The 25,087-nt window shown below is 38.1% G+C and overlaps 2 protein-coding genes across 4 annotated transcripts in view; one reads left to right on the top strand and one right to left on the bottom strand.

Annotated features, from left to right (window-relative positions):
• The window catches only part of LOC126378426 (neurogenic protein big brain), a 117,133-nt gene extending 108,539 nt beyond the window's left edge, over window positions 1–8,594 (top strand). The window contains exons 3-6 of one of the 2 annotated variants that reach the window (XM_050026794.1): window positions 3,992–4,193; window positions 5,746–6,086; window positions 7,723–7,910; window positions 8,418–8,594. In XM_050026794.1, coding sequence (XP_049882751.1) covers window positions 3,992–4,193; window positions 5,746–6,086; window positions 7,723–7,910; window positions 8,418–8,593 — 907 coding nt within the window. In that variant the 3' untranslated portion in view covers window position 8,594. Of the gene's footprint in view, window positions 1–3,991; window positions 4,194–5,745; window positions 6,111–7,722; window positions 7,911–8,417 lie in introns of both variants that reach the window. The other variant, XM_050026786.1, reaches the window with a different exon arrangement.
• Window positions 8,595–18,854: 10,260 nt separating this feature from the next.
• The window catches only part of LOC126378890 (ras-related protein Rab6), a 37,372-nt gene continuing 31,139 nt past the window's right edge, over window positions 18,855–25,087 (bottom strand). Inside the window, exon 6 of one of the 2 annotated variants that reach the window (XM_050027388.1) lies at window positions 18,855–19,288. In XM_050027388.1, coding sequence (XP_049883345.1) covers window positions 19,218–19,288 — 71 coding nt within the window. In that variant the 3' untranslated portion in view covers window positions 18,855–19,217. Of the gene's footprint in view, window positions 19,289–20,152; window positions 24,626–25,087 lie in introns of those variants that run through there. The other variant, XM_050027396.1, reaches the window with a different exon arrangement.

Below are 25,087 nucleotides of genomic sequence, written 5' to 3'. Positions count from 1 at the left end.
CGGATCATCTCGGGTTCGATTCCCGGTGGGGACATATCACAAAATTACTTTGTGGTCCCTAGTTTGGTTAGGACATTACTGGCTCATCACCAGATTGTCCGAAAGTAAGATCTTTCTTTAAAACATCCTCTATATAATGTATTCTGACCTATCAAAAATTCAATTAAAAAAATATCTCTATTCACACAGTTACACTTGTAATCGCCATTTTTTACATAGCGAACGTCTCATCCGCCTAAAACTTCTGCAGCTTCTCACGACGTATAGCCGGGGAAAAGAACATGCAAGAAAAACCTCAGCACAGAGCCATAGACGTTCTTTAAAAAATATATATATTAAAAATAAATATATATTAAATATAATAAATATATATTAAAAATATATATATATTATTGTACAAAAATGCTGTTGACATCTGCAGCACGACCCCACAGGCAAGATAACGTACGACATTAGGCTGTGAGATATATTGTGTGTAATATGCCTACCTTCCCCCTTCGTCTCTTATCTGGGTAGAACACTTCGAACACTGGAAGTAAATATAATTACCGTCTTGGCGTTTGCTTCCCAATATCCAATTCAATTTCAATATCCAATTAGAACAAAAAGTCCAATCAGTTTCTTGTAACGTAATAAATTAACTGGTTGCACTTAATACCTCATTTACAAGTCGTTTCTTTAATAGACCAAAAACACCTACAAAAATCATAAATTATGACAACTAATGGTTCATAATTTCACCATTGTTTACAAATAATTCGCTGGGCTCAGCGACTGAACTTTTGCTCTTTAATTGCACTTATTATATTGTATATATATGTGTGTGTGTGTGTGTGTGTGTGTGTGTGTGTGTGTGTGTAGATACCTATATATATATGTATACTTATGGATATTACAGTGTTTTAATTGTAGTCACATGACTTCGAATTCCGACTCTAAACCACTGAACTCGTTTATTAGTTTATGAGTTTGAATTTATATTTCGAACGTCGATAATTGATATCACGTCGATTCCAGGATTTGTGTCAAATTAATGGCAATAGGCTAGCCCCCTATTACGTGGGACGTAATCATAGCTGGCGAGGACTTGATATGGTACTATATACCTCTGCCTACCCCATTTGTACAGTTTAAGTAACATTCCTGTTCAAGCAATAACAGTATCAGGAACGGAAGCATGTTACCGATGTTTGACGTGTGATATTATTCAACGTTAGGAGCCATTGTATCGTGAACTTTGTCAAGCTGCCTTCATCATACTGAACGTCGGGCGTGAAACAACTTCTCGTGAGGAAACTTCACCGGTAGTAGGTTAACGAACCGAGGAATTGTAATACAACGTATGCATTGCGAATGCAGAACTCTGTTTATGTTTTAGTGGAGAATACGTACACATCATTATCTTTTCATCCCCCTAGCTTTATCCCGTCTTTCACAGGGTCCGCATACCTAACGTGAAAATTTGACAGGTCCGGTTTTTTATAGAAGCGACTGCCTGTCTGACCTTCCAACCCGCGAAGGGAAACCACCCCAATACAAATTAGGTCACTACCTCTGAAAATGCATTTCTCGAGAATGTGGGTTTCCACTGACGCGGAGATGGGCGGAGAAGAGCGGAGATGTGCGGATTTGACCAATCACAGCGTTCGAGAGAGCGAAACACGAAGACGCTCTGTCACTCTCTCCCTCACGGTGATTGGTCGATTCCTGCACATCTCCGCTCCTCTCCGCCTAGCTCCGCGACAATGGAAACGCGGCCTAAAGCCTGTTGTCAATGCACTGGGTGAGAACCCTCAGCGCTCCCCATCTGTCTTTCCAAGTAGTTATTGCCAATTACGGCAAATATACAATAAGTTATATACAAAAATGTAGGTTCGTGCGAATCATCTCTTAAAGAGAAGTCTGTCTTATTATGTACCACGCCTGTTACAAAGCAGTTCAACTGGTAACATCTGTTCAGATGTCATTGACCCTAATTCCAACATGATTCACCATAGGTCAATTAATATAGTATTCTTGACATTCAGTGTTCATATCATTGAGAAAGGTTCATTGTGCTTCCGTTCATAATTTCTTAGGATTTTGATACGCGTTAATTAGGCGTTCACAGGCTTGCTTCTCAGACGAAGAGCGCAGGTTTGAACTCCGGTACCGGACTTGCACCTTCTTCTTCTATCGTGTGGATTGTGAGGTGGATTACCAACCCCATCAACCCTGGTGTCAGGGTTATTACTGAGCCGCCTTAGGCCCCTGACATGACTCATGTAACGACCACGTACTTGCATCAGTAAGTAATAACCGGGACCAACCTTACCTTCCGAAGCACGGATCATCTTACTTTTTGGACAATCAGGTGATCAGCCTGTAATGTTCTAACCAAACTAGGGATCACTAAGTGATTTTTGTGATTTGTCCCCACCGCGATTCGAGACCGGGACCTCCGGATCGTGAGCACAACGCTCAACCACTGGACCACAGAGGCCGTTAGACTTGCACCAATAAGTTATTCAATTTAAGTGCAGTTCTGACCAACACAATTGACTCGACCATTACATACAGTGATACGGCTCGCCACCTATTGCGTTGGTCTAACAGAAAGGTCGGTGAGGTGTGGGTACTTAGTTCATCTTAAGATGGATGTACAGTCATGAACAATATAATGTACCCACTTTAGGACTCTGTCGCACTAACATATTTGACATTTAGTGAGACTTACAGTTCAATTTGTCAAAAAAGTTAATGTGACATGGTACCAAAGTGTATACATATTAATGCTCGTGACCGTACCTCTGACTACCCCAGGGATATAGTCGCGAGCTTATGATTAGTTTACCAGCCAAGTAAAAAGTTTACAAGCCACACGAGAGGTATTGTAAATACAATAAGTCACGTTAAAAAAGAAGTAATCGCTGGATTCCTGGCCACAAAATAGAACGCAACAGATTGATTGAAAGATGTAAGTAATCGACTCCAACCGACATGATAGCACATCTCCATTACTGAAACTGGAGTTATAATACCGTGTATTGAAAACCAGTGAGCAGTGGTGTACCATTCCCGGGAATATTCCCAAATGGGGAATGTTCCTGTTGTAAAAAAACTCTTTAATAGTAAGGACACTAACTGCTTTTCTTCTTCAAATTATTCATTCTTATTCTCTTACATAAGTTTTGCCCCTTTTTACTGCCGGGAATGTCCCAAAGTGGGTTCTTTTTACAGCGGCCGGTTTTATTATAAAGGTATGAATAGTAAGCATCAATAAATCGGCACGGTGGTTAGCGCGACGAAAGAGCATTGTCTATTGCATTATCATTACATTGTTCGGTTTGCATATTGAATTGTGCGTTCTCTTATGTTTATGATTATGTTTTGTTTGTACTACGTATTGAACGGCAACTCTCCGCTCCCCACCAGCGGCTGAGCTAGGTTTACCTCACCCCCTCGGTCTTACTTTAGTCTTCAATCGTATGCGCGTTAGACGTCGCACACACATGCGCATGTGCGATAATGTTACTGTGTGGTGTCTGTGTAAAACGAGGTTGTTTGTATGTAGTGTCCGAGATGTGCACTACGCTAAGCATATGCAGCATTTATGTATTCTCGATTAAAACATAAACAGAACGCTGCATTCGCAATACGTACGTTGTATTACAATTCCTCATGTGTAGTGTCTGTGTATAGTCGTACGACCGAATGTCCTTTTAAAATCCAAACTGCATTGTTTAACTATTGTGACTGCAAATCTCGGCGTTAGGTGGGTATAACGAGGTTTTTTGTATGAATAGAATAGAATAGAAATTGTTTATTATAAAAGGACGCCACACACAAAGACAAGACAATAACATCACTTAAAAATTTTCACAAAACTACTACAAAAAGCATAGGAGGATGTTAGTTACAATGATCATAAGGTGGTTGTTGAAGTGTCCTGAGTGTAGTGTTGATGAAAAATGGTAGATACTGATTCTTATCAAACCCCTCATCTTTCCAGAGTGAGCGTGCCAGGGTACGCGGGCAGTCTATCGGCTTCCCTGCCAGGCGGCGCCGGCGGCGCGGCGTGGGAGCGGCTGGGTGCTGAGCTGGTGCTGTCCGCGCTCGTGGCAGGCGCCTACTTCGCCGCCATGGAGCGCCGCTGGACCGGCGCTGCGCCCGCGCTGCTCGGCAGCGCTTACTGCGCTGCTAGTCTCGTGTCTGTAAGTATATCTGTCTTTCAATCAATAAACAAAATGGACCTCCGTGGTCCAGTGGTTGAGCGTTGGCCTCACGATCCGGAGGTCCCGGGTTCGAATCCCGGTGGGAACATATCTCAAAAGTCTCTTTGTGATCCCTAGTTTGGAAAAGACATTACAGGCTGATCATCTGATTACCGGAAAGTAAGATATGCCGTGCTTCGGAAGTCGGTCCCATTTACTTATGTGAGTACGTAGTTAGTCGTTACATTAGCCATGTCAGGGGCCTTCGGCGACTTTTTATGGGGGTCTTTTTTATTACCACAAGCATAATTACATCTTCCACTCATTATTATTCTGATCAAAATAAAGAGAAGCAATATAGGTATCAAGCGACTAATATTTTTATATACTTGTGCTTCTCCATTACATTGTATTTTGGAATAATTATATACTTACCCGAGTAATGTGAAAATAGGTAATTATCACGTTAAAGTTGTACAACGCCATCTATATTGTTTTTGATGAACTTAGCCTGGAACTGGAAAGTTTCTCATTAAGAAAACTAGACTGAACATAGGTAAATACGGTAAATACATAAAGCTAGGTAGTAGACATATACTTTCGTAAGCAGCGATCGCTAACTGCTTACCTACAGGAAAAGTTTAAAACAAAACCCAGTTACCAAATACAATTCCCATATATAACTCAACTCAAACAGTATAGTACCTACCTACTTACCTATTATTTGAATGTTTGATAGAAATAGGATCTTGAGAGATAAATCGGAGCGTTCCATTCTGTGTTGTGAATAGGAACGTAGACGCCTATTATGAAACACCCACTCGGCGGACATACGTTACCTGCCTTTTGTGTGTATATGCTCCTTAAAGGACAGCTGTTCATTTTTTGTGGCATCTGTCCATTCACCCGTCTGTCTGATGGCTGTTTTGATTCCTTCGCTGATTTTCGGTTCTACGAAGACCGTAGGTACCTTTGCGTGTCTATTGTGTGTAGGTAGGTAGGTTTTTGTATAGGTACCCGGTATGCTATTTTTAAGGAGAGATAAATCAAGTATGATTAATTTTATTTGTGATTTTTGATTGTGAAAAAACATCGGAAGTAGCAGTACTAGGCGAACATACCGTAATCTTACTAGAAAACAACGAATGCGTTATCGCTAGATCGGTGAAAATATTAAGTACTTAAGTGTTTAACGTAAGTAGGTAGGTACGTACCAGTTCAAGTCGTGTTATACTTCAAGGGTTCTCAATCTTTTAAGATAATGAAACAGATAGACCTAAAATTATCGCGCGGAACACCCACAAAATACCCTTCAATTTATGGAATGGTACCCCATACTATATCAAATGATTAAAAAAATTTAATTACCTAGATATCAGAAATATTTTAAAGGCGATGATTCACGGGAACCCTGACTGTCCTACGGATCCTTTAGGTTCCGTGGAACCCACTTTAGGAATCGCTGTTACTTATAAGTGTTACTTACTTAGTAGAAGATGCCGCCATTGTCTCCTTGTGATGATGCATTGATCAAACCCTTCTTTCTTTTCAGATGCCATCACTAAACCCAGCGCGATCTTTAGGCCCATCATTCGTGCTATCGCGATGGGAGAGCCACTGGGTGTGCTGGGTTGGAGGCCTCGGCGGAGGCATCGCTTGCGGACTACTCCACGAATGGGGCTCGAGGCGGCCTCGAGGCTCCAACTCTCGGGCATCCTCGCCTAGGGACCTAGATGAGCTGGACAAGCCTACTTTCCCGACCCACCACTACAGGCACGCCCCTACTTACTGCTCCGCTGCCGCCCCTCGACCAGACAATGCTGAGCCCCTGTACTCCGGAACCAAGTCATTGTACTGCCGTTCGCCCCCGCCCGCCCGGCACACGCTGCACAGGTCAGCAGGATCCACGTCGCACATGTAACTATATGTTGTGCTTTCCTACAGTATAATTAAGGATCAGATTAGTATTACCTACAGGATCCGAAGAGGCCTAGTACATACCGCGATCAGATCCAGGATATTTCAAAAAAAGGTCAGGTTAAGAGTAGGTGCTCTAAACCGGCGAGCGTGTACAAAGTCGATGAGAGTGGTGGAAGAAGCGACTGTGGTGTCAGGATCGTAGTAAGTGGAAATACCATTATTGGTAACGACCTCTGCAGTCTTGTGATTGAGAACCGGAACCGGTTACCGGAAAGTAAGATGAGCCGGCTTCGGAAGTCGGTCCCATTTACTTATGAGAGTATGTAGTTTAGTCGGTACATTAGCCATGTCAGGGCCTTTTGACAGCACCTTAACACCAAGGCTGATGAGGTAATTCATTTGTCTTACACCACACGAGAGATTTGTGAAATACTTACCTGTCTAAGATTGAATATTCTCAGGTAGGTATCCAGTTACCACATTAGCACGCAATTGTCTCTTTCAAGAATCTATACTCCTGCATACCTACCTGCTACCTACTAAGTACCTACGAATTAGCAAAGGAGTGCATCGTAGATTATTAAACAGTTTTTTAGAACCTTAGAATTCTCCTCACAAACGGAACCTTATTTCCTACGACTTAAGCCTTTAGATTCTGATCCTTTGTTACACTGTTTAAACCTAGACTATCCTACTCTTATCACCTGTCTATAGACGTAGAAATAGTCTACCCTTTGATGATGATTAAATAAATATATAAATAATGCATGATTTATGTTGCATGTCGCTTTTAATGTTTATTTTTTACGACTTCATTGTTACTTAAAGGGCTTTATTCATGGGTGGGGCCACACGATCTCGTCATGCATTTTATTCCTACACCCGAGGCATCGGGCGCGATAGACTGGATAGGGTTATATACCTAATGAACATAAACTTCTGATGATAATAGACTAGGTACTCTAGGCGCCATCGCACTCGCGTCAGACAGAGTACTGCGGGGCAGAAGGCAAGAGGGAAACCCCTGCCCTATTTTTCCCTAAAAAAGTAGCATGGAAAATGCTGCACCGAAAAGAGCGTGGCTCTTAAATTGTTGATGAAAGTATATAGAGCCGTGGTTTCAGTTTAAAGCCCGAGCCAGGATTCGAACTCGCGACACTGACGCTACGATGTAAGTCAGGCGTTTTCCGAACATTATCAAGGAATTTAAATAAACAAAACTTGCAAAAATTGGTTATTATCACTACAGTAGAGGTGTGGTAGCACTTCGAGGTCGCAGATATTTGAACCACACCAATGATTTTCGAATTCATGTTGGAATCATAAATGACTATCACGTACCTACTCGGCGGTGAAGGAAAACTTCGTGAGGAAACCCACATACCAGAGAAATGCGTTTCGGAGGTATGTGACATATACTGTACTGGGCTGGGTCTCCCTTCGGGTTGGAAGGTCAGACAGGCAGTCATCTGTAAAAATCCGGACCTGGCAAATCTTCAGGTTAGGTAAGCGGACCGTATGAAAACAGGGTAACGCTAGGGAGATGATCATTTAGGTGAAGTACCCTTCCCCCCACCCTCGTTATTAATATTTCTTGTTAACCTTTCAGATCGCAGTCAGTGTACAGCAAAGCCAGCTCAGCAGCCACAAGTGGGCCGCTGGTGTCAGCGCAGTCGCTGCTTCTCCGCCCTTCCCTGGCGTCTGCGCAGCACGCCCTCACGCACAACCAGAATGCACACAACGCGCAGCGCGACCCTGCTTATGGTACTACCAATGCTGTGCGACCGGGGCCGGCAGGTTAGTACACTTAATATTAACATAAAACACATAACGGGGGTTAAAATGGCCACATCGAAGCAATTCATCTAAGATAGCAATATTCCTATTTGACATTTGTTTGCATTGCGCACTTTATTTTATATGCGCAAATGTCAAATTGCATTGTTAGGTGAATTTCTTCAATGTGGCCTTTTAACCCCCACTTTTATATTTCAACAAAGATAACATTTTACAAGTCTCAATGCGCGGTAAAAATTGGATCTGTCAAATATGTCAGCTAGTGTTGTGACTTTTATAGCAGTGATCAGTCGATATTAGGTCGATCGATTCGTTTCTATCTACGTGAATCACTTTTACATTACTTACTTTTAGGTAGCGATTGGTTTACCAACTGCAAATAAGTTTGTAAATAATCAACAAATATAGTATAATAGTTTACAGACAATAGGTTTTCAACGGCAAATTCAATACCTCGGAACCATCGACTATCATTGACCGGCTTTTTTAATTTTCATTATTTTCCAGGTGCAGCAGTACAAGAGCGCCGCGACTCGGTGTATTCGACGAGCACCCGCCGCGGGCCGCTGTCGTCCGACGACAGCGCGTACGGCACGTACACGCGCGCGCCCTACCGCGCGCCCGCGCCGCACGCCGCGCCCGCCGGCCTGGCGCCGCATGCGCACCCGCCCGACCACTACTAGCGACGCGCCTCGCAGCACAATATTGCGCTGCTGTTCGACGTTTGAACTTTCAAACGTGACTTTTCAACTCATAAAAGTGACCGCTTTTGAACTGTTGAACTTAACTTTTGAACTACTTAAAGTGATTAAATATATGAAACAATACATCGGGTTCTTTGTGAACTTTCTGTAGTTAGTGACGTAGAAAGTTAATAATGAATGTAAACACGTGTGCACTTACATCGCATTTATTAATTAAGGAATTGTATGTTCGACCTTATAATGTAACCTATATGCCTATTGAGTCCAAAATAAGTATAAAAGCTAAAACCCGACTACGGAAAAATGCGATCTTAAAGGTATGAAACAAGAAAACTATGTATTGCGTAATTGTCAAATAAGTACAAAAAAAAATGTATAGGTACATCTAATAAGTAGAACTGATTCTACTTGCTTTAACTTCGGCGTAGTCGGGTATAAATAGAAGCCAAACCTTGATGCCAAACCGTGCACGTAACTTACTCACTGTAGAAAACGAATGCCATGGGTAGTTTCCTAGGTCAAAGATAAATTATGAAATTCTGATTACTAAATAAAGACAGATCTAAATGTGACAAAAAACGTGTTTCTATTTAACTTATTTATGAATTTGAATAAAGAAAAACATAATAAGTGCGACATTTTGTCACGTTCTTCTATGACGTCACAGGTTGTTCACACTCATAGGTTGGTGTTTTATACAAATTCCATAGTGTTCTTTATTTAAACATTTCCCACGCATTTGAAATTCCCGCCCTTTCCCTTTGCCATTTGACAAGGACAGACGGAACGACCGCCATATTTAAAAGAAACCACTTCTTCCGATTGCCGCGCGGACTACGCAAGTACCTCGCATCAAATATTAAAGAAAACCTCAAAAACCTAAATAAAACCTACATGGAATGCATTCCCGACGATTGTGAGTGTTTGTGAAGTGAAAACAATATTGGATTTAACATTGGCGAGACAAACTGTAAGTTTTTTCCTAATTCTTCCACTGTCGCAACCCCCCTCCATTATATTTCATACACATAGTAATTTTGTGTTTTCACGTTTAGTAAAAAGTAACTGATTTGACTAGTTGGAAACTACCCTATTATTATTAACTATAAGTAGGTACCTACTACTATAGGTACCCATTACTACTATTACAACAACTACTACACTACTGATAAGTACTATAGGTAAGTATAGGTACACAAAAACACATGAATTTTACGACAGAAAATTCCACTTGTTATCGACTCAGAATCGTGGTGTGAATTGTTCCCCAGTTTTCGTTACGATGTCACTAACACCCTGTGTAGCGCGCCGAAATAATGGTAAGTATGATGCAATGAAAATATATGAATATCCATTTGCCTATATACTAGAATCGTGCACAATTTAAGTATAATACCTAATAAATAAGTAATTTTAAATTGTTGTTGAATTTTACTAACGAGGACCAAATAATTCCAAAATATTATAAACTATAACATGTGTTTGTGTAGTTTGTCAAAAGAGGGTAGAAAATAATTATATTTGTAGCTCTGACAAAGCTGTTGGCTATCTCATTGGTCAGCAAAGCATTCACGTGATTGGTTCGACACATACCAGTGTTGCCAGCCATCATTCTCACTTATGACGACTGCAAAAAGGAGGATCTTCATTCGAATGTACATTATTTTTTCTACTCTGTTTTGCCAAACTAAACCCTTGACCTTATTGTATATTTAGTTTTTTAAAGATAAGTTTTCTATTTAGACTTTTCTACGTTGCGATCCCATTTTAAGACAATGTATCTTCCAATGTATAATATTATTATCCGTGCTAAGAATACCTAGGTTAGGTTTTTATAATATTATAATCTGGTACCTATATCTTAGGCATAAACTCATCAAGTACCTAACATACCTACTAGTTTCTTTGTACAGATGAGATTAGTTACAACATATAGACGATTGGACACTTGTTACATTAAAAGATTAACCCTATCGTTTTTAAGATATAACATTGTTAACTAAAAGACTTTAAAATTTAGGAAATGTTACTTACAAATGTAAAATATTAATAACATTTACCTCTATTTGCAAAATGTAGACACATTTTATAAATGTTATAAAATAAGATTAAGACTTTTCTATCGATTATCTTCATATTCGTAAGCAGGTACCTACGTAATTATGATGCATAATACTAGATTTAAGCCGCGTTTCGAACTGGCAACATTTGGCGCGAGACATGTAGCGCTTCAGCTGGCAACGTCGCGCGCTGTTACGTGTTGCGCGCTAATTGGTGCCTAGTAGATACGAGGCTATAGGTAAGCATTCGATTCCTGCAAGATAAAATTAATTTTAAGTCCGTTCAGAAAACTATTATAACATAAGTGAATAAGAAAGCCAACAAAGTTACAATTACCGAAAGAACACTTTCTTTTGCTTCCCTTGCGATAGCGTGTCAAACTGATATTGCCATAATATAACAAAAAAAAAGGCCTAACATGAACCTAAAAAACCCATTAAAACGCTCTTCCATAACTTGTGCCATATTCCCTTAGAACATCCTGTGCAAGTTTGTCAATATACGTAACTCTTGTAAACCCTTATTTTTTATTATGTTTTAAAATAGATAGTTTAATATACTTTTATGGAATGTTGTAAATAGGTATTCGTTACAATACTTTGTTATAAACAGTATTATTACGTAGAAATTAAATAAAATAAGACTCAAATATCTACTTTATATCTTCCCGCGTAAAAAATAAAGGTAGATTGTAACAACGAATAATAATAACTACAATTTATTATAAAGTAATTCACATGTAAAATTCTAATAATTTAAACAGGAATACTTAGGGCAGATCACCAATGTTACCATTTAAAAAATATCCAAACATCCGTTAGTTCTTTTTTTCAACTTTGTTTTCAACAAAACCAGTCTGATCAGAATATAGCGTGCTAAAATGTTTGTAGATAAGTAATTAAATAAAAAAGTTAATTAACTCTGCTGTAAATAGTTTTTAATAAATTCATTCCAAGTTTTTAATTCGTTTTATTTGACTGGTGTTTTAGATCTTTCAGGTTTTTTAGATATTTCAACTATTTTCTCATATATTAAAATGATTGGGGTACTCAATACCATTGCCTACATATCGTAAACAGTGGGCGTCCGAAAAAAACCTATTGCCTGCTCGCTCGCACTCAAGCATGCACTCGGATCAACATCATGGATGCGAGGGCGGGGTAGTTCGCTTCACTATATCCATCTCTGTCTGTCATGAGATTTATTTGAACTCGTACCTTCTCTTTCCTAGGATAGGCGCGGTATACAGTCATGAGTATTTTTTCTGTTCAATGAGTAATATCCTGTACCCACTTTAGAACCCTGTCGCATTTGTATATTTGACATTTAATGAGACTTACGGTTTAATTTGTTAAAAAAGTTAATGTGACATGGTATCAAAGTGTATAAGTACGTATTAGTACTCGTGACCGTACATGACGACCATGGCAGTACAGCACTCCCAATCAGACTATGATAAAGAGTTGAAGCACCTCATAACACTTTCCTATGCTTCTATCCTTTTATGTTACTTATAATCGCCATTTGCTAGAGCGAGAGATCGACCGCACGCGGCAGAATTGACGAGACGATAGCGTTCTTAAACGTGTCGTTCTCTCTCGCTCTAGCAAATGACGATTATGAGTAAGAGAAAAGGATAGAAGCATAGGAAAGGAAGTATGGGAAAGTGTGGTTTATCTAATGATGATGATATGAGGTGATTGAAAAAAATGAAACAATATATGAGCGGCAACACACATTTTTATTGTGAAGCATATTGTCTAACACCTCGTACACAGTGCATGTGCCAGTTTTAAATTTCCTGTAAATTTTCTATTACGTAGCTGGGGTTGCCATGCAATGGTCTTTCCATATTTTTATTGCCATAATTAAAGGTAACTTTACTTGAATTGTCATTGTACATAAGTGATATTAACACGTTCCCTGTGCAAGCCAAAATCAGACAATGAGCCCGTACGTGCAATTTTTTTTTTTTATAATAACGTAGGATGTTGTAGATATGGACGGAATATGGCAAGAAAATCATTATCGGGGAAGCCCCTTTTCAGTATTTTCCGATTTTCCGAGTGCCCCACATGTGGTGCATACACGCACGAGCTTTTCGTTTCGTGCCTCACATATGGTTACATGCACGTATGAGTTCCATATGATGTGCCATACTTGTGGTGCAAGCACGTATGAAGTTTTTTTTATGAGGGTAGATTCAATTTTCAATACACCTACACGATTCTAGGCGACACCCGTCCGAAAAACTTGCTTTTGGTATAAGAAAATCGCAGCGGATCTGATGTCAGTTGCTGTTGTAAACTCAATTTTGATCTACAAGGAACTGAATCCTGGTACTAAATTTTCACTTTTGAATGGTCATGAGAAAATTATCAAGCATCTCTTGGGCATTCAAGAAGATGATTCTGGAGCTGGACGATCAATTAGATCTAGCAATTCAAGCAGTTCAATTCGTTCCCAACATAGATTGACGAAAATTCCACGGCGATACGATAACAAAATATTTCGAAAACGTTGTACTGGCTGCTACAAAATCTTGAATGAACAAGGCTTGACACCTTCTGATGCTCGTAAAAAGGCGAAGAAAACTGACACTCAATGTGAAACTTGCAAAAAAGCGTTTTGTCTTAGTTGCTACAATGCATCCCATAATTTTTAGTTTATTGGTTTTATATGTATTTTTTTTTTCAAAAGGCTAGTTCTATAGTTTGTTTTCGTTTCATTTTATTCATTCAGTGATGCATCCTTGAAATAAATAATAAAAAAACAATAATAAATAAAAAATACAGTCCATTTAAATGTTTTTTTTGACGTTGATTATCTGGCAACATTGCCCAAAATGTCCTCCGGTAATAATATACTCTGTTTCACAATTTCATAGCTCATACGTGTAAGCTATTTTCAATACTTAAACTCACACGTGCAAGATTTTACAACCCTATAACTTTACAAGGGGGTGTGACCCATATGTGAGGCACCCACGTATCATTTATACCTCAAAATGCCCCACATGTGGGTCATGCACAGGGAACGTGTTAATTAGATGACAATCATATTTTAATCATACTTTTAAAACATTTTAGCAATTACATTTCTAGTTCAAAAAATACTGTTTTTGCTGTAATGTAATTTAAAAAAAACTGTCCAGTAACTATTTATTACAGCTTTTATTTAGCCTAGCAACCCTAACTAGCTGTCAGTCACATCACCGTTCTATACACTGTACCTTCGAACCTTGTAAAAGTTTTATGTCGAAGAGCTCCTTAGGGTAGTTTCCAGCTAGTCAAATCAGTTATTTTTACTAAGCGTCAAAACACGAAATTACTATGAAATTTGTATGACAAAGCAACCTGTGCCGTCATAGAAAAATGTGACTAAATGTCGCACTTATTATTACATTTTTTTTTATTAAAATTCCATAAAAAAGATAACGTTTTTGTCACCTTTTTATCTGTCTTTATTTAGTAATCAGGATTTCATAATTTATCTTTGACCTAGGAAACTACCCAATTATGTAACCATCCCATCCCATGGTTACTTATTAAAACTATTACAAATAAAAAATATACAAATGTAGATTTTAAAATAAAATTTATTTTATGGAACTGCTTATAATTATAATACAAACATATAAATTATTATTTATTGCTGCTGTTGTCAAAATATAAAAATACAAGCATTATACGCTAAGTCGTCTTGTATAAGTCCATGTGAGCATACGTCGTTTATTTGAAGCACATTAAAATAAATTCAATGAAAGCTAAAATTATTGTTTACTATATTTTCTTTCATAGATAAACATTTTGAATACATTTCAACATAGCACGGTATACAAAAAAACAAGCTACAAATTCTAATAATCTTGTAAATTGTGCAAAATTCTTAGCTGCTTTCTCGAAGAAAATTATTAAAGTTCATGTATAAAATCATGTCTATTTTCCCATCGCACCGTATTGGCAGTTATTTTCTAATGATATACATTCCGAGATAAAATTATGTCACTTAAAACCCACAAACTATACAACGAATATTACAAAAGTATTGACAATTTAACAGAGACTATTGAATTTTGCATGGCAAAACTATATTACATACTGAAAATTATATAAATAATTAAATTACATAATAAATACACGGTTAAACTATATACATTGTGAAATACTTAAAACACTTGCGAGGACATATAGTACTTGTAAAGTCGTACGCAGATTGTCGAAGAATATTTCCTTGAATAAAACATCGTGTTTTGTGTTGAGAGGTTAATGAGTGCAGTTTTTGATGAGATGATGGCAGTAAAAGTTCTTTAAAATTACCTAAATATAAAGTGTGTCACCGTCGATCGCAATGAGGGAGTTAGCAGGCCACATTTCCAAAAAATAATATAGATGGCGTTGTATAACTCCAATGTGATGATTACTTATTTTCTCATTGCTCGGGTACATAATTATTCAAATTTTGAATCTTGGAAGATTTGGATCAGATTTGCATAGGATTATGTTGTTATCTATATTGGTTCTCTTTATTTTGATCAGAATAATAACTGGGTGTAAGAACAAGAGTCATCATTTATAGTCAAAAGCAAAGATAAAAGATGCTGTTATACATGAATTTAGAAGCAATGAAGGCAACCATATTCAAAGTGGCCTGGATAATCCCTCATTCAAAAATATAGACTGACAAGGATCTTGTGGTACGTGGACGACATTAACAGAGGGCGCTGGTGTCTATTATCTCCATTTAGGTATTCCCCATTTAAAGTATGATTTGTTTGAGAGTTCTGCGGGATGATAAATGATGTGAAAAATGTGTTGAAGTTTCGTTCTTTATAATTGTGTCAAATATGAAAGTTTCACGCGTATTGGCGCGCTTGCACTGTAATGTCGTAGAATATGAATAAATAAATAACGACTGTTTTGGCTGCACGACTTTGTCTTTGCCTTTCCCCAAGGGTATTAAAAAATAACAGCTGTCAAAAATGGCTTTTTTTCGCGCGCCATAACATCCTTGTCAGTCTATACGTACACGCTTTAACAGAGAACAAAACCACATTAAAGTACTTACACTGCAATAATTATATTTTTTAAAAATATTCGCGCAAGTTTCTCATTGTAATTGTTAAACAGGATTTATCGTCAGATATATTCGTGACCACCGCGAGTGTTATGTGTCGGTGCCCGACAAATATAAGTGATTAGAGGGTAGTTACAATCACATCTTCATAGTAACAATTACGCAATAGAAAATCGATTACTTCGGCGTCGGGGAAATCAATTACTTTGTTTGGTAAGTGTACTTTTTTTACATTAATACCACGAAATACCTGTTTAACAATCTACTTGTTAAATCTGTTAGGAAAAAAACATTAGCGAAACATTAGCAAGTATGTTTTAGACACTGAATAGAAGAAAGAGGGTGGAAAGCCCCTAACGCGCATTTTATATGAGAACCGCTGTCGCCAGTTCAACCCCGTTCTCTTTTACTACTACTATTGCAAACAGATAACTATGATAGCTCTACTGCTTCTCAAATTCCATAGCAACTTTACCGGCAATGTATATTTTATGAAACTGCGATTTTATAATTACTTTCCGTAGGTAAGATACTGCTTACAAAAGTATTTTTTGATAAATAGCCAATCACACTAAGGTTCTTAGCTTTCCTCTGATAAGGAGGGATCTCCTTGCATGATAGTCGATAGTCAATTTTATTATATTTCAGAAGCACAAGACGACCTTTTAATATACTAACGCGGAGCTCCATGCGTCGTTAAGTTTGCGGATGAGTGGAGTGCAAAGTGGAAATATGAACTATTTGCTCCAACCTGTATCTTCTATTCCGTGGTTTTAGAAATATATACATACTAATACGGTTCCAATAGCTGTTACGGTGTAATGTTATTATAAGTCGGAATTCTGTACTATTACACATACCGTGAGTGTAAAAACATTCCAATCTCAAAAACTTTTTCGAATAAACCCCTATTTCATATTTGCAGATCTAACAATATTTCAAAAAACCTATTCTAAACTATCTGAGATCTACAACAAAATGCCAAATTAAATAAAATTAAGTATCATACGAAATAGCTAAGACGCTATGATGAGGTTCAATTCAATTAATTCACTATATTTTATTTAATTTGCTCAGTTAAGACACTCAATGCGAATTACATGAATACTTCCGAGTACCGTCTTCTAAACATTCATAAGTCTTTACCATTATCAAAAATTCCCTTACAATTATGAGGAAGTCCACTCGCCATAGATTAACTGATCCTTTTAGCAGATTTCAATAAAAATAATGCCTATGTCTCTGATATCCTTCGTGGGTACTTTAATGATCAGTCAATCTTTGGAGACTTAGCAAAGTCCAAAAATGTATTACACTTCTATAGAGCGTTGAAATAGCAATTTGAATCGTTGGTGGTATTCAGTGCAACACTGACAACAGCAAGAAGCCACGAGGAAAAGAGATGGATATAGCAGGCAGTGCACTATCTCTTTTCAACACGCAAGGGATTTGCTTTCAAGCATGCTTTTTTGGTTCCAATTTAGTGCTGACTACCCATATATGTGCTCATTATTAATGGTACAGAAAACCGTGGTCTTTTTAGTCCTTACGTTCTTAAAGTACAGGTTTCCTCAGTTGTAAACATACAATCGCGCCCAACCATTATTAGGTAATTAACGTAAAGCTTGTTGTACCTTTGTGATTAGGATTTTGGCAGTATAAATATCACGAATTCAAGAAGTACCAGGGAACCATGACCTGCTATTACCATTTTGCTTTCATAACGCTCCGTCAGAATCCCACCAAATCCAAGACTGGGCACAGCGCAAGTTTTGCCAATATATCTGACACAGGAACCTTGGTTTTACTTTCGCAAGACTAAAAGGACTCCCTAGTCATGTGACAGCAAAAAATAGATTCAAACGTCTCGTCCTCATAGACAAGAGCATTGACTGCGCATATTTGGCGTATCCAACACACACTGCTTTACAAACGGAAGAACAGCATCTTCATCCTCCTGCCCTTATCCAACAGCATAAATTGTTTTTATACCTATGTAGATTTAGGAGGAAAATATAAATCTCGATTGTGCGCCGTGTTCCCACTGAAGCGGAGCGAAGACGTGCAGGCATCGACCAATTACCGCGAGTGAGAACGTAACAGAGCATCCCTCTCTCTCTATCTTACGATGAGACAGGCGCTCCTTCACTATCGTTTTCGCACGTCACCGGTCCTCTCCGCAGCGGAGCGGAGACCTGTAGAAATAAACAGTCATAGCGAACGCCAGCTCAATTCCTGCAAGTGTCCTTGTCTCCGCTTTAGGGGTACGCACTATTTAGTAACTATTTTTGTGCAGTTAATGCTCTTATTCCACTGATTATAACTGTATCTGTGTGTCCATATTTGAAACATTTTGCCATGATGTCACTAAACACCTTTGATAAGTCGACAACCACTTCTGATTTTCAATCGATCTTAGACATTAATAAATATCTCGGCACAATGACATCATTTAGCTACAAACATGTTCGAGTCAGCATTACTTATCAAATAACGGCTGAACTACATCTGACCACTTTTATATGCTTCTATCCTTGTCCGCCAACCGGAACCGTAATTTCATAGAACGAGATAATGCGACCGTTCCCGCTCTTTATCTCGCTCTAGCAAATGATGGTTCTGAGAGACTGAAAAGGATAGAAGCATAGGTAAGACCGCATCGCAATGCGGTATCGTCATATGTAGTTCAACCCTAACAAAACCCATCTCTATACCACTACAACTGTTAGACCCAAATATTTATCCAAAAATTCGTCCTTGCGTACCAAATGCTTCTCTCGAACATGTGTATAGTTACATTGAGAAGCAACCCACTTTGGACACGAAATTGCAGCGATTGTATAAATACTTATCTACGAAGACCGACTAGTATAGTCAGTAGCAAATAGTTAGTGACAGTCAAGGTATACATATAGTTAGCAACATCCAGAATGTCCAATAATTAGGAACGTTCAAGGTGGCTGTATAGATAGTAACACTCGAAGTGACCAAAAACATCGGCAAAACCTGCGTGTTCAAAAAGTCGGCAAATGACTGTACCTGGAAGGTCGAGTTTGCTTCTGCGTGTTCGTACGTGTACGCAGAAGGCGAGTTCGTACGTCCAAAGTGCGTTAGGCGTCATCTAGAGATAAAACAATCCACTTTATGGTGAACGCGCACCTAGTTGCGCCACAGGTGCGGCACGCGCACAAGTCATCGAATTTTGCGGAAAAATGCGGGTCGTGCGGCGCGGAAAAGTGCGCGACGTTGCATACGATTTCATTTAAAGATTTATAAAATGCCTTAGTTTCGGCGCATGCGGCTTCCGTGACGCGTCTAGGTGCACGTTCACGTTTTGTCTCCAAATATGGACACACCAAAAAATGCGCAAGTACCCTCAATAAAAACCGTGTACCCTTAGATGAATATTGCTAAGTAGACAGAACTCGTGCCAGAAGCGTGGGGCGGTGACGAGCACTCGCCGAGCTCAGCACACGCAGCCGCCCTCACCGCCCTCCTGTTCACCCCCCAGCGGAGACTGCGTCTGCAGATCCACAGCTGGGTAACGGTCAAGGACTTATTGTTGGGAATGGGGTAAGTACATACACTTATTCAGGTATTATTACAGAACGTCTAAATACATATCATAGTGTTATTAAATTCTGACACAAACTCCAAAAGTCACTAGTCATTAATATCTTATCGTGTGGATTATGGTCATTTATATAATAGAGTAACTAATATAGGTACTACGCTGCTATGGACGGATACGTAAAAGGGAAGAATAAAATATACTAGCTATTTATTTAAATAGCTGCTACTTCGAAACTCCTGTAGCTTTGTAGTCTATTAATATTGCAATATCTTTAGGACTATAATGTGACCTTTTAACCCCCTTGAGGGGTGTTCTCATTTTAAATTGTAACTCATTTTCAATCTTGACGTGTAGAATCCTGTGCTGTGATTGGCTAAATATCAATGAACTTCCAGGAGTTGTCAGTTTCAACCAATCACAGGATAGGATTTATTTATGTCAATATAGTGAGTTGCAAGATACGACCTCTGATTTTCTACATAACTCACAGTACATAATGGTGCTTATTCCTACAGACACCAACTTTATTTTAATTTAGTTTGTTTGTTTTCAAACTAGCTTTATCTCTGTCTTGCACCCGTTGTAAGTGAAGGACGTCACTACTATCTGCCAGAATCAACATCCAGTCTATTGTTGTATAGTAAGAACATGTTGTGACTTGTTTAAAACTAAGCCCTTTTATTGGCTACTTAATAGAGAGTGTTGTAAAAAGTATAGCCAAATTAAAAGGATTAAAAAAAACTAACTAATCACACGTTCTGTCGTAAATTCGGTAAATAAAGAATTTTATACTCCAAATTCGAAGGATTTTAAGGAAAACTATTAGCTGGTGTTTTATAAATTTTATTTAAAATATTATCAGCGTGAGGTACGGATATTTACACAATAAAGTTAACGACTGCGTCACACAAGACACCATATTGTATTACGTACTCTAGTGTACAAAATTAAAAAGAAGGCCAACGTCTTATAAGGAAGTCAAAGAATTGGCCTTTGATAGACAAGAATAGAGAATGCTACACCGACAAGAGCGTGGCTCTTAATGTATTTCTGTAATATCTCTGTAAGATGACAACCCATAGTCATGATTATGAAAAAAAGCTATTGCGCCTTGTTATACTTTAAATCATAAAAAGCATTATGTTTAATACTATTTGTTTAATGTTCAATTATAAAAATTGAAAGTAAAAAAGACAGATAGTCGATATACTGTTATCTAATCTCTACACTGATGAGTACGTAATACAAATATGGAAATATAAATTGCAGCACGAGTGATTCCGCGCTATATCGGTGTATAAAGCAGCCTTCAGATATGTCGATAGCGAAACTATTTATGTATACGCTTGCATAGGTGAAAATTAACTCAATACGTTGTCATTGTATTTGATCAAACAAAGTAAAGAAATACCGCTTCATTACAAAACGAAGACGAAAGATAAACTAGATTTAAAATAATAATTCGCGCAACGAAAGAAGTGCACGGATTTTAACACGTTGACAGTCCAGTGATCCATATAGGGGTCACGACAGACTAGCTCCATACGTCCGTGACCCACACATGGGTCACTAAGAATCGAACAGGTACGCACTAAGGGCGGGTGCTCCACTTGGATCCCGAGTAACTTAGCAAAGGTTTATATTATGCAGCATGTTTGATGAATGCTGAAGAGACTGTTTGAAGGCTGAAGAGGTTAAACAACCTCTCTACATTCAGAGAAGGTTCTGAAAGTGTTATAATTAAAGCGTTATTTTTTACCATCTGATTTTTGCACGAACGAGTCAATTTCCATCCTAGCAAACTTGAGTACAAAATTCGTAAAAGTCAAAATAAGTTACAAAAATAATTTATTACAAGCCCATTGTTTTATTAATATTACAAAATTATCTATAAGGCCGAACACAGTAAGATGTTAGTTTCCAAATAAATATACACAATACAAATTATAATTATTATTGAACGTAAAATTATAAACCTTACTGGAATGATCCTTATAATGTTAACATATTGAAATGTCATAAAAATCTGAATAAAAGCTAGCAGTGATAAATCTCACTAATTAAAAGTTTTAGATAATGTATAAGAATCATAAGATTTCACTTAAGCGCTAAGTAAATAAATAATACTAATGTACATAGATCGGGGCGGTTCGGCCTACGCAACTGAATATTAACCATTGATGAAGGACTTTCCAGGCGCCGTTCCTCGAAAAACAATATACATGGCGCTGTACAGATTTTCCTTCGTTTAACTTTCTAATTTTTTGGATAACAGACATATGCATCTTTTATCTTTGTTTTGTGGTATAAATGATTCCATCCACCACTTATTATTCTGATCAAAATAAAGAGAAGCAATATAGGTAGCAACGTAATTCTATACATAATGTGATCCAAATGTCAAGCAACAATTATTTTTATATATGCTTCTGTCAATAGATTGTATTTTGGGATAATTATGTACCCGAGTAATGAGAAAATAGGTAATCTTCTTCTTTGCGAGTCGATGGCGATCGAAACTAATTTTTTGCTGACCAATAATTGGCCACGCTTACGGCATTGTCAGTGGCTTCGTACAGGTCTTTAATAGTGCAGGTGTTAGGGCACTTAGGTAGGGTAATTATCACGGTATAGCCGTTCAACGCCATCTATAATTGTTTTTGGTGAACGTAGCCTGGAAAGTTCCACATTTTGGAAATATCTGTTTAATTATTTAAAGGGGTCTTTTAAAGCGAATAAATGAATTATTTATTTTGTATGTATGAGATCGGGATATTTCGGTCCATTTTGGGGTTTTGTGAATGCTAACTCCGCCGGGCGCATTATGTCCTCTACTCAAATGGTCCATTATTAAAGCACATAATAACGGGTTCTTACCGCGTTTAAAATGGGGATATGAGACTCCCGATATTTCGACACTGTTGCAAGTGCCATGATCACGGGATGACTGATGAGATTGGAGTGGAGTAGGTAGATCCATACCCCCATCATATCCCCATTTAAACGCGGTAAGAACCCGTTATTATGTGCTTTAATTATGATAATAACCGCGTAAACTTAAAACAATGTATAAATGGTCCATTGTCCAACATACATACATACATACATAAACTCACGCCTGTAATCCCTAATGGGGTGGGCAGAGCCACAAGTAATCAAAGACAACTTGCAGCCACTGTTAATACGATGTCCATTGTCCAATTCTCACCTATATCATTTATTGTGTTCCACATCTTATAAGGCGAGTAGGTGGTGAGGTGTATCACTGTATATAATAGCCGAAACAACTGTGGTAGTGAAAACTACTTTAATAACTCATTGGTGCAAATCTGGTATCGGGGTTCGAACCGGCGCTTCCCGTTTGAGAAGCAAACCAGTGTACAGTCATGAGCAATACAATGTACCCACTTTAGGACTCTGTCGCACTAACATATTTGACATTTAGTGAGACTTACAGTTCAATTTATCAAAAAAGTTAATGTGACATGGTACCAAAGTGTATACATATTAATGCTCGTAATGCCGTACCACAGGACCACAGTGACTCTATTTATTTATCCAAAAGCTATTCAATTTACAAGTTATACCATGTTAAAGTGGTCTAACAGTTGCAAAGTATGGAACCACCCCGACCGCGTGCTATATACAACACAGAGCAGCTCACAACTTCTAACTTGTCTACGTTAACTACGCTTGGCGCAATTATTAACATTAGAATCCAGACCTTGCCCTAAGGTATCGATTTGGTGTCCTTTTCGTTATGCTTTCCAACAGACTAAGAAAAAGAGACAGATGTTCATCGTCTGGGGGGTTAAAAAGGTCACATCAAAGGAAAAATCTAAAATAGCAATATTGCTATTTGACAGTTGTTTGCATTGCGCACATATTGCTTTTTTAGATGAATTTCTTCGATGAGGCCTTTTTCCCCGTTCCTATGTCCGTTAAATTCACGACACTGGCTGGTTTTAAAAGAAATTGAGCACCGAATTAAACGTTATTTTTAATATTGTTTATATAATGAAAATAAAAATGATATAAAATTGTTGATATTTTTTCATAATAATCAGTATTTTTCTCGATCGAATTCGGGCACAACAAAATGTCAGTCTTGCTCGACTTAAAACGTTAATTCAGCTTAGATTTACCTCCTATCTTACACGATATTATATGCGAAATATAAGTCTGTTCTCGAAAATCCGAACTTTATGTTATATATGTATATATTATAAATTTAGTATTAAGTTGTTAGGAATTGACAGCTTTGTTCGATATATAAAGTACGAAATGTAGCCAATGGTGCCTATTCGGGCGGACACAAACTTAACCTAATTTTAGTTTTATAGCTCTTAAAACTACTGCCGTCCTTCACTTACAATACGTGCAAGAAAGTGAAGCAGATAATTTTAGTGCTCTCAAATAAAATTAAAATTAAGCTGGTGATAGCCCGAATCGACACCCCTTTCGGCGGTCATAAAGTTAAATTTAGAATAAAGTAATTCCATTCAAATTTTCGAGATCACTCTATAGGGCTCTATATATAACCGTGCTTTTGTGTCTAAATGCCTCAAGTCAACATTTACTCAACAAGCCACTTTCAAACTTACAACGTTATTATAAAACTTAATTTGAAACAGTGCTGACAGCATTTGCATCCGGAACTACTGGGACACTAGCCGTCTCGCTCGCATATTACATCTCCCGTGTGTGTAAGCGAGACAGACAAAGTCAAAGCAACAACTTGAAGTGGCGTATGTTAAAATCTAATATCACGGTAGACACACACAAAAGCACATAGCACAATCATCAGGGTACTACGGCACCACGCTTTGTTGTCCTATTTAGAATATTTCAGTCCATTCTGCCCATTTCCTGTGTTTGTAGTCTTCTCCAAGTTATGTTTCGTCCAATACAGTGGACCTTTCCATCGTATATTCTTTGTGGTTCTTGACAATATACCCACTTAGTCGTCCTAGAAGGTATATTTATAGTCCAAAACAATATGTTGGTCATATTCTACAAATGTAGAAAATATATATAGAACAACGAAGTATATAACTTCTAGGACGTCAAAGGAGGTTTATAACGTCTAGGACAATAAAGAATATACTTTTTAGGACGACAAACTCGGTCAATGTTATCTACGACCAACCATCTATCTAGGACACCCAACATTCGGTCTAGGACGCCTAATATGCTGCCTAGGACGACAAAGCGGTAGGTTCAGGAGGTGGATTAGCACGCGCATCCGCCGTCCGGTTCCTTGTTGTCTCCGGGGGCTTGTCTCAGGATCACCTCTTGCACTGTACAAATATATAATTAAGGAAACTCTGTTGGACTACTGATAAACGGATTAGTGGGAAACTGAGCGACTGCTGTTAAAAGATAGAAAAAATGCTTGAAAGTCGGAAATGCTCTTTTAAAACGTCTTGTCTGGATGTTATGAGCTTAACGCTGATAAAAATGTGCGTGTCTATCATTTAACGTTAGATTACTAATTGTGTTGTTCCATTTTAAAATGTATCGTTTGAAATTACTTTTATATAGGATTTATAATAAGTGAAATATCTAATATGTAGAAAGTAAGGTGTAGGTAAGGGGTAGGTAAAGTCGGTCATCGACCTCACGACCGACGACGCAGAAGAAATGTATACTACTTTATAAAGATTATAAGTTTGTGAGTTTGTTTGTAGGGAGTGATCTCTGGAAAGACTGAACAGACTTCGAAAATTATTTCACTGGTAGAAAGCTACCTTAATCCTGAG

Source organism: Pectinophora gossypiella, chromosome 2 (genome assembly GCF_024362695.1).
Source record: "Pectinophora gossypiella chromosome 2, ilPecGoss1.1, whole genome shotgun sequence".
Classification (NCBI taxonomy): Eukaryota; Metazoa; Arthropoda; class Insecta; order Lepidoptera; family Gelechiidae; genus Pectinophora; species Pectinophora gossypiella.
This window is presented reverse-complemented; position numbering and strand designations above follow the sequence as displayed.